Source organism: Dermochelys coriacea, chromosome 10, assembly GCF_009764565.3.
Source record: "Dermochelys coriacea isolate rDerCor1 chromosome 10, rDerCor1.pri.v4, whole genome shotgun sequence".
In the NCBI taxonomy this organism is placed as follows: Eukaryota; Metazoa; Chordata; order Testudines; family Dermochelyidae; genus Dermochelys; species Dermochelys coriacea.
Genome location: NC_050077.1, coordinates 62,970,416 through 62,984,994, shown reverse-complemented (window position 1 = coordinate 62,984,994; position 14,579 = coordinate 62,970,416). Strand labels below are relative to the sequence as shown.

General features: G+C 41.4%; 1 protein-coding gene across 1 annotated transcript in view; it reads right to left on the bottom strand.

Annotated features, from left to right (window-relative positions):
- Positions 1-1,607: 1,607 nt before the first annotated feature.
- GNB5 (G protein subunit beta 5) overlaps positions 1,608-14,579 on the bottom strand; it is a 35,080-nt gene continuing 22,108 nt past the window's right edge. The window contains exons 7-11 of the mRNA XM_038420338.2: positions 9,070-9,161; positions 8,893-8,941; positions 5,674-5,770; positions 4,226-4,392; positions 1,608-3,805 (exon numbers count right to left, since the gene is read on the bottom strand). Coding sequence (XP_038276266.1) covers positions 3,794-3,805; positions 4,226-4,392; positions 5,674-5,770; positions 8,893-8,941; positions 9,070-9,161 — 417 coding nt within the window. The 3' untranslated portion in view covers positions 1,608-3,793. The remainder of the gene's footprint in view (positions 3,806-4,225; positions 4,393-5,673; positions 5,771-8,892; positions 8,942-9,069; positions 9,162-14,579) is intronic.

Below are 14,579 nucleotides of genomic sequence, written 5' to 3'. Positions count from 1 at the left end.
TCAGTCGGTTCAATCCCTCTGCATTGCATCTCATTTACCACTGCTCCCCATGGGTGGATACTTCAGCTTACGTTATTACAGATCTAAGCAGTATTATATATAGTTACAAAGTTGTTCCTAATATTTAACCTAATCTCTTGCTGCAGATGAAGCTCATTACTGCTTGTTCTATCCTCAGTGGACATACAAAACAATTGATCACAGTCCTCTTTAGAATAGCCTTTAACATACTTCAAGACTATTATCAGGTCACCTCCCCACCAGTCTTCTCGTCTCAAGACTAAACATACCCAGGTTTTTTTTAAGCCTTTCCTCATTGGTTAGTTTTTCTAAACCTTTTTATCATTTTTGTTGCACTGCTCTGGACTCTCTCCAATTTGCCCACATCTTTCCTAAAGTGTGGTGCCCAGAACTGGACACAGTACTCCATTTGAGGCCTCTCCAGTGCAGAGTAAAGACACAATTATATACTAATACATACTATATATTAAATGATATACTTTTTCACAACAGCATCACATTGTTGACTCATATTCAATTTGTGATCCACTATAGTTGCCAGAGTCTTTTCAGCAGTACTTCCTCTTAGCCAGTTTCCCCATTTTGTAGTTGTGCATTTGATTTTTCCTTCCTAAGTAGTTTGCAGTTTCTCTATTGAATTTCATCTTGTTGAACTCAGATAAATTCTCCAATTGGTCAAAGTAATTTTGAATTTTAATACTGTCCTCCAAAGTGCTTGTAATCCCTACCACCTTGGTGCCATCTGCAAATTTTATAAGCAGACTTTCCACTCCATTATCCAAATTATTAATTAAAATATTGAATAGTACTGGACCCAGGACTGACTCTTGCAGGATCCCACTAAATACATCATCCTGGTTTGACAGCAAATTGCTAACTAGTCTTTGAGTACAGTCTTTCAGCCCATTGGGCACTCCTCTTATACTAATTTCATCTAGATCACATTTCCTTAGTTTGCTTATGAGACTATCATGTAGGATTGTGTCAAAAACCTTACAAAAAAATCAAGATATATCACATCTACTGCTTCCCCTCCCCCCCATCCATTGGTTAGGCCAGTAATCCCATCAAAGAAGGAAGTTAGATTGGTTTGCCATGTTTTCTTCTTAACAAATCCATGCTGGCTATTCCTTTTAACTCCTATTATCTTCTAGGTGCTCACAGATTCATTGTTTAATCATTTGTTCCAGAGTCCTTCCAGGTACTGGTCTATAATACCCCATGTCCTGTCTCCCTTTTTAAAGATAGGTACTATGTTTGCCCTTTTGCAGTCCTCTGGGACCTAATATCCTCCAGCAGTTCTCTCCTTTTTCCTTACTGAAGGGATGGAGGAATTAGCAGATATCATGCGAGATCTGTCTCCGCAGCATTGCCTTTGCTCACCATGGCTCTTTCCACATGGCAAGGGATACAAATACTTTCTAGCATATTCAGATTCTGACTGTATCAGGTCCTTCATAGGACAAATGAGCAGTTAGTTACAGGGCAAAGTCCTTGGTACCATGAGCATATGCCAAGGAGTGGAAACAATAGTGTAATCAAAAGCATCTAACTTAAGTGCAAGAGGACTATAAATACACATTTTCTCAATATGTAAAATATGATTTATTATATTTAGGCCATTCATAAGTATCAACACAATGCAGTCTGTTCAAAAACAAGTGTCTTACCAATAAATATTATCTAAACAATATTAATTTTTTGAACAAATGCATACAGTGTAGTAACTCAATATTGCACAATGAGCTCCAGATGCCATATTACAATTTCCACAATGCATTCAATTTGTTACAGGGATAATTTGCCACAAATATTGCAAAGCATTGGAGCGGACTTTTCCAAGCAGGAACAAGTGAACTATTTCAACAAGGAGTGAAGGCTGATCTTCTCCATGTAAAGTGAATGATTGTGTCAATGTCCTAAATTAATTAGTTCTGGATTTATGGAACTATATGTTTTCATGAATGAGGAGACTTTGTTTCTAGTACAATTACACTACACAATTTTTTTTAAAGAAAATCACTTATTAAATTGGATGAAATTATGAACTACCAACCCCAATAGCCAATTGTTTACTCTTGACCGAATCTAAATATAAAATTTACCTTTCATCTTTTCAGAGATATACCTTATTTATTACATTTTGAAAGCCTGACTGTACTACCCTCTCTCACAATGAGTAGTACCTTACTCCTCAAATACATCCTTCCAATTCAATGGGACTATTTTAGCAGTAAGGTACCATTCAGTATGAGCAAAGAAGGCCCTGTCCTTCAGTCTGTCCTTAATAGTTTTCAGTATATGAACACAGCTACAGCTTTGGATATATAATTGGATATGTATGGGCACAGCCATTGTATATTACATGACAACTTTCACCCATAGGGCCAGACTGTGCAAACATTTGCTGCTAGACATTGTTGGATGAGGAGTCCCATTGGCTTGACTCACTGTAGTAAGCAGTATGGCTGTAACAAGTGTTGGCACAATTGGGCCCTTAAACAATGTTCCCAGTTTTCACTTTTGTGCATTTTCCATATAGGTTCTGATCCTACAGTCCTACTAGGATAAAATATTATTACCTTCAGTGGGAGCTTTGTCAATGGAAAAACGGTGGAATTCAGCTCAGAGAGTCTGATTCTCATTTACACTAAGGACACTTTATGCTGCTCTGACATTGTAAAGGGGCCTTAGCATTGAAATATATTGCCCTGATAGCATGTTAAGGCTGCTTTCCACAGCTAGAATGGTATAAAGTGGCCTTGATGTAAATGAGAGCCCGGACCAGAGAATGAGTATGGCTGACTTGTAAAGATTTTATTATCAGTATCATTATTAGTGCTTAGAAGTAGTATCTCTAATTCAAAGAAAATTAATTCACCAAGTGATACAATTAATAATTTCTATGAAACTATTGGTTAAAATATTGCCTTATGATTATATAAACCATGAATTATACTACTTGTCTTTGTAGCTTATCTTTATAAGTTTAACTGAATTCTTTAAATTCAGGTCACAGAGATGAAATTGTTAATTTCATCTAAAAGGATACAAGAACAAACAGGGATTGAAATGACTTTTTTTAAACCAGAAAATATACTTTTTATGACAGCTAGTATCTTCAACATTAGATTCTTTGCTCCCTAATTACCACCAGTGTGGAATCATCTGTGACTCCATCATAAAGTGAAGTATCAGAAAGCAAATTTGCTTTTTAACTTTTCACATCAAAATTCAATGTAGTACTACGGAATGTTTCAAAAGTCATAGATGATTCCCAGATAAAATCAGGTGTCTGGTTTTTGCAAATTTACTTTAAAAAAATCAATTCTTGCAAATAATAAATACATAATGTGCACGGGATTACAAAATTCTATGATACAGATGATTTCAGAGAAAAGTCTGGTTTTAGAATGATCTAAACTATCTCTAATAAAAGAAGGTAGTCTCAAAAACATTTTATTTTACTACAAATTGATGTTTGCGATGTGTTAAAAGCAGATTATCTTTGCTATCTAGTTGTGTTTATTTGTGTTTTCAATAACATTTGATAGTGTAGCTAATATACTGAATTAATTCCTGGCTAACAAGTTGTCCTAGCTTGTTTTTTGTTTTTGTTTTATTTTGATTTGCATCTCATCAATAAGTCATGGAAACTACAATAGAAATGCTACATCTTTCTAAAGGACATTTCACATTTGCAGATTGAAATTTTTTTTTTTGGTAGCCCAAGGTTTCAATCTTCTTTTGTACTTGAAAACAGCATTGTGCCTTATGCCCAGATCTGTAGAGATAAAAGTCAAACAATTCTTTAGGGAATTTTAGTTTATATTCCATACAAACACACAGATTTACAAAAGCCTGGTTAATTTGCAAGAGAGCCAAATTCTTTTCTTGGAACTTGTAAATTATGTTAATGGTAAAGAGTTGAGGGTGGAGCAGTAACTTTAACTGATAATTTCATAATTTCCCAGTGTTTAATTGTTTAGTGATAATGTTCTGCTAACACTTTCTTTTAATGGTGAATATGTTCTTGATCTGGGGAAATATTTAGGCCTTATCTATTGTTTGCAGCAGTAGCCATGATATCATGGGGCTTTAATTTCTTTGGAAACAACTGGTTTCATATTCCATCCCCTGGACATTTTCTATAATGAATTTACCAATGGAAATCCCTGTATTTTTGGCAAGAAAAATCCCTTACTCGTAGAGTGTGATCCCATGATCCTGAGCAGAAAGCAGTTCCATCAGGTGAAACTCGTAAGGTGCTAACTCTGTTTTCATGACCAAACAGAATGGATACACGAGACCCTTTCAGAACATCCCATACATTTATGGTGTAATCATTGTAACCACCAAATAGTAGGCGACCTGCAAACAATCACATTTATGAAGATTAATGGCTTAAATGGTTAAACTTCTAAGTAATAACAGTTAATGAAAGGAGAGGAAGGAGGGTTTTCTGGCTGAAGCAAAAGGTGTTGGTAAGAAGTCTGACGCAGAGTCAGGAACAGAAGTCAGATCTCCTGATACTCAATCCTATGCCTTAAATATGAGGCCATCCTCACTCTACTTTCATGGGCAATATAGGATGTTGCTTCAACACAAAGGTGTATATGTTCCTTCTAAATTGGACTAAATTACTCTTTATGCATTTCAAAGCAAAATCATGCAAGTCCAGCCTCAGATTTTGGGTGCCCGCTTTGCTACAGAAAATGTATTTTACTTTGTAAGTACATGACACTTAACATGTCAATATCGTGGCTCTGCATGGATATTGATTGCCAGTTATAGCTGACCAGCAGAGGCCATCTTCTGCAACTGAAAAGTAATGGTATTTGAGCCCTCTTATTTAAAAGAGTATTAAAAATTCCATGATTGCACTTATTAAAAACATGTTACAGATGAAAGATTCATTCAAAAGGGGGATATAGACTGAAGGCAAATATAGCACTTTAACAATTAATATCAGACAAAAATATTCTGATCACATTCTGGGTATGTTTATAAAATTGTTTATAAAGGGTTACCAAGTGATTAATAGACGTTTTAATAAATGGTTAATCAATTATAGCTTGTTATATAGAGTCCAACAGTTCAATATCTTGAGCACAACTATGACTTATATACAGCAACTTATATACACCTACAGCAACTTCTACTCATGTGCTTATAACCACCTATATCATATACTACTCAGGTCTGTAACATGCTTATAACATCTATTAATCATTTATTAAACTTTTATGAACCATTTATAGTATACCCTAAATACAAAAAGTGACCAATATTCTATATCTAGTTGCATTTGAGGTGGATTTAAAAGTGATGGGTGAAGTCCTGGTCCCACTGAAGTTAATGGCAAAACTCCCATTGACTTCAATAGGGCCAGGATTTTACCCCATAACCGCATATTATTTGTTGATAAAATTTAAAAATAACCAATTACATTACTTAATAAAAAATCTTTTACAAAGAAAAGATATTTTAATGGATGGAAAATTTCTCTCCATATTTAATTTAGCTTGTTTCTAATAACAAATATTCTCAATTTAAACTGAAAAAAGTATTACATTACAACCTCAGCTGCATCCCTGTCTAAATGCCTCGCCGCAGCAAAAACCAACATATCCCCCAAAATTCAAATCTCACCACTGAGAGAGAAATCCACGCTAGAAGCTCCAAAAATGATGCTCTCTTTGGAATAAATTGCTACTTCTCGATCTGCACGAAGGTCATATAAACGACACTAGAATTAAAGCAAAAACAACATACGTTCATCACTAAGGATTATACCCAATTGCTAATCCCTCACCCTGTGCAAAGCATGAGAAAGGGGACAGGAATTCCAACCCTGTGGGCATGATGTGGAATGGCTGTGCAGCTTCTGCTCTTCTGCCCATGGGCCATCAGAGTACCTGGGACCACTGCACAGGCTGTTTAGACATGTAGAAAATTGTGACCTAAATGACCTAAGGTTGACTGGCCTCAACTTAGCGATCTGCTGGCCATCCCTCAAATCATCTCTCCATGGTGACACAGAGAGGAACTGTGGGTTCCTGGATTCAGAGTATCCACATACAGCTCTTCCACAGTCTATATGCCCTCCTGCTTCATGATGCGTTTACAATTGGAGAGTAGGTACAGCCTTTTAGGGCTGGCCAGAAAACAATAATTCCATTTCACGCAAAAATGGAAGCTTTCAGAATTTGTTTTCATTCTGCATCAGGATGAAAAGCAACTTTCACAATTTTTCACAAGAAACCACAGAGGGACATTCTAGAAAATTCCATCCTAGAGCTGAGAAAGCTTCCCAACGGAAGTTTAACCACAATCAATACATTTCCACACAACGTTTCGGTTTTGATGTAGAAGAATCAGCATTTTCCAAACAAAAAACCCCACACCTTTTGCTGAAAAATTTCCAATCAGCCCTACAGTCTTTGGCTTCACATGTACATTTATTTGCTAATACGTTTTAACTTGTTTAATATGGAAACTTCTATATTCAGACCAAAAATTTCAGCAGCCTGGAGAACAGCACTTACTTAGCCCTGAAATCATATGTGTTTTTGAAACTGTATTTCAACTAACCTGCCTCAATAAGTTAAGTCTAAGCAAACACTGGCTAGCTAGGTTTGTTAAAATTAAGTCTTACTAATGAAATGTGGCTGATATTCAAGTCTGTGCATAAAGCAGAGACTATATTATTCACAGACCTGTTATAAATTGCAAGGTATTTGAAGTCAGCGTTTCCTGGCGCTATGAGCTAATGAATAATTCTGTCAGAAAATTCTGACAAATGGGTCAGTTCACTCCAAGTGAGAAAACACCTATATAAACATACATTTATGACAGCCCATCAATCAGTCAGGACACTCAGTTCCACAGCATCCCCATCCATTCTTTCTGGGTGACAGAAGAAGTCGTACAGTGCTGCTCTCAACATTCTCAAAGCAGCAATTTGCTATTTCTAATTTAAAAACAAACAAACCCAGTAGTGAGAGGAACTGACCCACCTTCATCCCCCAACGTATGAAGATGGAATTTTCCATTCTTCTATTAGTTTGGAGGAATTCACACACATTTGATTAGATTTTTTTTTTAAACTAATAGCACAGTTGCCATAGTTTGTGGTACTTTTGAAAAATGAGTGTGTTCTCATATGAATTTTAATGATGGAGAATTTCTCCATTTCATTGCCTCCACAACGCAGATGCTTACAGTATGATACCCTGTACTCTCAGCTAGATATATTAATTTATAACAGAGCTTTTGGCTTCTAAAAACAGCATGCATTTTGTCCAGAAAAACGCACAAAATGTCTGATCCCAACCCATTGAAGTAAATAGAAATGTTTCCATTGAGTTAAATCAGCTCTGGATTAGGCCCAAAATTTGTTATATTGTCTGAGTACTTCAGTAGGACTTTGCGTTCCACCCAAGCTTAAAGGCAATGCTTGAGCAAACAGAAAATATCTCCAAATTCCTTCTGAAGATCCCCTTTTGAAGTCTGACAAATTTCAGCCCAGATTCTGATTCTTTTGTACCTATATGGAGACCCATTGACTTCAGTGGGGTCTGCGTACGAGGATCATGTTGCAGAACTGGATTTTTATGGGATAATAGTATATTGCATGTAATATACTGACTTAATGTGCCATGTCCTTTCCTAGGGTCTTATCCATAGATTTGAAGGTCAGAAGGAACCATTAAATCATCTTGTCTGGCCTTCTGCATAATGGAGGCCATAGAATTTCATCCAGTTTCTCCTGTATTGAGCTGTTAACTTGAGTGTGGCTAAAACATACCTTTCACAAAAACATCCAATCTTACCCTGAAGTCTTCAAGAGTCATAGAATCCACCACTAAATACAGAATAAAGGCCTACTAATGCAACTAGCTGCTGGAGTTACTCCCTTACGTCAAGGGATAGAGAACTGTGCGCTGGTGCTTAAAAACCCATATCCTGTCTTTGCTGATGCCTCATGATGGGGCTGTTATATGTTCACCACTTTTCAGAGGGTAAAGCTGATGTTAGTTCCTATAAGAATTTCTCTCTGACGTGAGAACATAAATTTGAGTGAAGTGCAAACACACATATTGATACAGCATCAATTAGTCTCCACATGAACACTTGGAAGTTGGACAGTCTATATTCCAGAAGAAGGTTGGCGCAGAGCTAAACTTTGCTTGTGTTTTGGTGACTTCAGGATTGTTGCAGCCCAGAGTACATTAGACTGACACAGTGCTGACAGACTGGCCCGAGCAGCAGCTTAAAGCTACCTTTGCACAACCACTTGTGACTTCTGCTCTATCATCTGGCCTCACCAGAGGATTTGGGCCAGATCATAGAGCAACCACAGAGGGGAAGGAGTTTAGCCCTCCTAGTAGTTCCCAAGAATGGAGCACAATTTAAAATGGCAGCAAGTCAGTTGAAGGTTTTAAGGGAAAATTTTCAGCTGGACTCTATTTATGTACCTACAAAACTCGGGGGAGCATATAGCAGCACATACAAATTTAGTTTGCTTGTGTAAACAGATGTGACTGCAAATTTTACAGGCAGATTAATGGAGAGAGTTTGAGTATTTGCCTAAAAATCTTTTTGAAACTCGTTGTATGCCTCCCATAGTGACGCTGCTCATCTGATAGCATGGATGAAGCTGGAAGATCTCACCCAGAAATCCTCCCAACCAAAAGCTTCCAAAGGCCAGCTAGGAATTCTGCAAGCATTTCCCTATATCCACATAATAACAACTTGGGTCTAATAAAATCACTTCATGTCAGCTGTGAATTAGGTCCATTCTTTGTAGGGATTTATGATATGAGACTTAACAAATCTTTTCTAAATGAAATTCTTGAATAAACTTACTGTGGCATCATCAGAGCCAGAGGCAAAAGCATCCCCACTTGGGTAGTATCTGTGCGGGGGGGGGGGGGGAAGAGTACAATGATGTGTTAGTCAAATGAAGTAGGCTTTCAGAAATAAAAACAACATGTAGCTTAATATTACACTGTTGTAAAAGTGTTTGGCCAGAAACGCACTGACCTGACACTATTGATATCTGATTCGTGAGTTTCGAATGACTGGATACACTGTCCAGACCTCATGTCCCAAACCATAGCTTTCTTGTCACACCCCTAAAAAGAGAAATAATTACCCCAGTTATACACACACCAATTCTCACAGGTGAAATCAATCCCACATAAGACTTAAACACCCCCTTTCAATTCCAATTAAGCTCTGTACCTCACATCTCCTAAAAGGATACACTTTAGCAAAGCTGCTCCAGATACTGAGGGTATATTTTCAGAAAGCCTGAAACTTGGTCCGCCTTTTTATGAGCACACAAAGATTTGCAGGAACAAATTTGAGTACTTGCACCACTTTTACTGCCTGTTTTGCACCTGCAATTGATTAGGAGGCCGCACCAGCACTCATTTACACCTGCAATTCAGTTATGCATGTAAATGTTGTAGCACAGAAACTGGGCCACAGACCCCTGAAACTTTACCCATAGGTGTCTGGCAGAAATACATGCAGTGAGATTGTACAGAAGAACCTTGCAGTTGTTTCTGAAACTTTCTGAAATAAATACATTATGATTAGATAGATAGGTAGAATACTCCCCTTGCAGTACGTAAAAGGAGCTGTTAGAGAATTACAGGCTGCAAAACAATAGTTCAGTTAAACTACTCAGCCACTGTCTTCTCTATCTTTTTCATCCTTTGTCCTATTTATTTCCTTTCTTTCTTCCCCAGGAAATGTTCTCTTGTTGTGAACAGTAGTTTAATAATCAGAAGAAGCACAAGACTATCTAATTACACTGCGCTACAGCAGATAAGAAATTGGGTTTGCTGTTTCTTATATGGATAGCACTCATAGGTTGAACAGAGTGCTGAAAGTCAGGATCCTTCCGAGTTCTAATCTTGGCTCTAATGCCGACTCGTTGCGTGGCCTTTGGCAAACCACATGGGTCCAGATTTTCAGAAGTAGCTTCTAAGTTTTGGCACCCAGTTTTAGAAACCACTAGGGTAGGGGTGGGTAAACTGCAGCCCATGGGCCGGATCCAGCCTACCAGCAATTTTAATCCAGCCCTTGAGCTCCCGCTGGGGAGTGGGGTCTGGGGCCTATGCCCCGTTCATAGGCGTTGAATCAGTGGGTGCTCTGAGGCTGGAGCACCCATGGGGAAAAATAAGTGGGTGCTCTGCCCCCACTAACAGCCAAGCTCCCCTCCCCCCTGCCTCACCACCTCCTCCTCCCCGCTGGGTGCGCCACGTCCCTGCTCCTCCACCTGCCCCCCAGTTTGACAGCGTACTGGGAAGGAGAAGAGCAGGAAGGTGGTGCGCTCAGGGGAAGAGGCGGGGCTGGGGAAGGGGTTGGAATAGGGACAGGGAGGGGGTGGGGACTTTGGGGTAGGGGTCACATGGAAGGGGTGGAGTGGGGGCAGGGCCAGGGGTCCGGTGTAGGGGGATGTCGAGCACCCAGGGGAAAGCAGGGAAGCAGCACTCCAGCCGGGGAGCAGATTCGGGAGCCACTCCACATGGCTCCCATAAGCAGCGGCATGGCCCCTTCCAGCACTCCAGCTGGGGACCAGGGTCTGGGGCTGCGCCACACAGCTCCCAGAAGCAGCGGCATGGCCCTCCCCTCTGGCTGCTACGCATAGGAGCAGTCAGGGACCAGCGCTCTGCATGCTGCCCTGCCCCAAGTGCCGCCCCTGCAGCTCTCATTGGCTGGGAACTGCAATCAATGGGAGGTGCAGGGGTAGTGCCTGTGGACGGGGCAGTGCACAGAGCCGCCAGGCCACGCCTTGCGTAGGAGCCAGAGAAGTGACGTACCACTGCTTCTGGGAGCTGCTTGAGGTAAGCGCTGCCTGGAACCTGCACCCCTGAGCTCCTCCCCATGCCCCAACCCAAAGTTTGCCCACCTCTGCAAGAAGGCCTGATTTTCTGAGCTGCTGAGCACCCCACACCTCCAGCTGAATTCAATGGGAGCTGCAAAAGGTCAATATCCCAAAACAATCAAGCCGTAGAGGTTTATATAGCAGAGGCTCCAAAATGGAGGCAGCCAAAATTAGAGGATTACACAACATGATGTTTGAATCTCCAATGGCCGTTTCTTGCCAGCACTCCTACAGTTGCTACCAGTGGTGGAGATGCAGCGCAGCAGCGACAGGCTGGAAATCAACTCTCGAGTAGCCATAGCCCAGGGCTGTACATGCTGAGTGCCACCTTCTCATCAAACACTAAAAATCACTTTCTGGTGCCCCAGGCTGCTGCCCTAATGCTGTTTCTGTAGCTGTATTCTGCAATACCCACCATGCCTTAACTGACTCGCTCATCGCTTAACATGTTTGATATAAAAAATTACTACTTAATATTTAAAATTTTATGGTGCATTCTTCAAATAACCTTAACTAGAAAATGAAACAGTTGCAATAATCTCAACCAGGGATAGCTCCATCCATGGCTCTGAAGCCATGTCCTTAATAGCTAGTTTGGTATTCAACATACCTGCAAGAAAAAGAGGGTAAAGAATTTTCCAACTGGGGCCTGCTGTTGCAAGGTGCAGAGCATGACTTGGGATGGGTTGACTACACTCACAACTCTCACTGAGATCACCCAACGACTCCTAAGAGGTGCTCAACACCTCACAGGGTCAGGCCCACAATGGTCTCATGGAGAAGACACTGGTTCTTCTTTTGGGAGTCTTGTCTTCGCCACTGACCTATTGTGTGACCTTGGACAAGTCACTTCACCTCTCTCTGCCTCTGTTTCCTCTCCAGCTTTTGTTGGTCTTGCGGGCTTAGGCTACACCTACACTACAAGCTAGTGATGTGATTCCCAGCTCACGTACACATACTTGCACTAGCTCGATAACAGCTAGTATAAATAGTGTAAAAATAGCGATGTAGCCAAGATAGCGCAGGCAGGGGGGCCAGTTTAGCCATGCAGTGAACAAACCCACTCACATACGCAGCAAGGCTAAGCTCTGCCGCCACTACCCAGGCAGCGGCTGTCCTACTGTTTATACTTGAACTAGCATAAGTATATGTATGCCAGCTGGAAAGCACACCCCTAGCTTGTAGTATAGACATAGCCTAAGCTCATCAGGCCAGGGACCATTTCTTACTGCATGCGTGTACAAACCTAGCATAATCAGGCCTTGATCTCAGGTGGGGTCTCTAGGCACTACAATAATACAAATAAGAATAGAAACAAACATCTGCAAATCAGTGACAAGAAAAAAAAAATCAGATTTTTTTGGGAGGAGGGGGGAACCATATTTAAAGAACTATGAAAACAGTAACATGAGAAAGAGAGGGTAATAACTAGACTTAGCACGTGAGGCCCTCTGCCTGCCTTTCTGTTCAGGTCTCCATAGTCACCAGAAGCATGTGGTGAACATATTATAGGCCAATCCTGCTATGCGTTACTGCGTAGTTAGTGCATGCCTCCTCAGGAGGCTATAGTATATGCATTATTTATTTTTAAGAAGACATAATTGCTGGTTTAACTAAACAGTCTCCTCGTGAGCCATTCCTCTCTCTTTCAAATCCCTTGTGAAATTAAATCACAATTCTTCACTTATGATGCCATTATTTAAATGGAAGAACTTTCCTTCTGGTACCAAAGCACCAGATAATTAATCCTCAGCCCGGAGAAGGAACTACATTGGAAAGGGAACATTTTGGATTTCAAAACCCACTCACATTCAGGGCCCAGCCCTGCGTTCCTTGCATGCCCACCACTCTCACTGACATCTATAGGAGTTTGGGATGCAAGAACAATGCGCAACCTGGTCCTTCACATACACAGTTCTTGTACTGATTCCTCTGGGTGGAGATCGGTTCTTTAAAGGGGCAAAATCCCTGCATGGAGCAGGTTATTCATTTTTAATGGAACTAAACAGGTGTTGAGTACAGAAACCAAGGGTTCAATCCTGAGGGCACACTTCAGCAGAAAAAGGCAGAGGTTACTCTAAGGCCTGGTCTACACACTATTTTTGTACGGATGTAACTATTTCAATTCTGGGACTGATTTTTAGCTCAATAGTTAAAACTGGTCAACCCTTCCTGTGCATGCAGTTGCCCCCATGTAAATATGATTATATGGGCATAGCTTAATCCCTTACATTTATGGGAAAAGCTATCCTAGTGTATGCACCTTTACACCAAAATAACTGCACCCACACTAGGGGGCTGAACCACTTTAACTATACCAGTGTCAAACTAACATATGGTATGTCTTCACTGCAGAGTTAACTTGATTTACCGGCACTTGAATTACTCCACTGGAGTTAGACTAGCTCAGATGAGAGCAGCCACACTGTGAAATGACATTTGAGCTGCTGTGTCCACACTGGGGCTGCACACTCTCATGTGTGGCATGAAGATTTCTGGAGTCATATACTGTAGTTCTCTGCACTGCAGTGAGCTTAACCACTTTAACTATACCAGTGTCAAACTAACATATGGTATGTCTTCACTGCAGAGTTAACTTGATTTACCGGCACTTGAATTACTCCACTGGAGTTAGACTAGCTCAGATGAGAGCAGCCACACTGTGAAATGACATTTGAGCTGCTGTGTCCACACTGGGGCTGCACACTCTCATGTGTGGCATGAAGATTTCTGGAGTCATATACTGTAGTTCTCTGCACTGCAGTGAGCTTAATGGCTCTAGGCATTCTCTCAGAAGAGGTAAGCGGAATGTCCGGGTTCCAGTAACACAGACACAGGTAACTAACCGCTTTCATGTTCTCTCCACAGGTACCAATGCGGAGAGTGGACCAGATGATATGTCTGGGGGGAGAAAGCAGAAGGAGACTCCGCTGGTTGGGAGGCATGAGATGCGATGTCCTGAGGTTGGGGGTTCCACGACCACCACTCCCAAGAGGAGAAGGCGGGTGGTGGTGGTCGGGGACTCTCTCCTCCGGGGGACTGAGTCATCTATCTGCCGCCCTGACCGGGAAAACCGAGAAGTCTGCTGCTTGCCAGGGGCTAAGATTCGTGATGTGACGGAGAGACTGCCGAGACTCATCAAGCCCTCGGATCGCTACCCCTTCCTGCTTCTCCACGTGGGCACCAATGATACTGCCAAGAATGACCTTGAGCGGATCACTGCGGACTACGTGGCTCTGGGAAGAAGGATAAAGGAGTTGGAGGCGCAAGTGGTGTTCTCGTCCATCCTCCCCGTGGAAGGAAAAGGCCTGGGTAGGGACCGTCGAATCGTGGAGGTCAACGAATGGCTACGCAGGTGGTGTCGGAGAGAAGGCTTTGGATTCTTTGACCATGGGATGGTGTTCCATGAAGGAGGAGTGCTGGGCAGAGACGGGCTCCATCTTACGAAGAGAGGGAAGAACATCTTTGCCAGCAGGCTGGCTAACCTAGTGAGGAGGGCTTTAAACTAGGTTCACCGGGGGAAGGAGACCAAAGCCCTGAGGTAAGTGGGAAAGCGGGATACCGGGAGGAAGCACAGGCAGGAATGTCTGTGAGGGGAGGGCTCCTGCCTCATACTGGGAATGAGGGGCGATCAACAGGTTATCTCAAGTGCTTA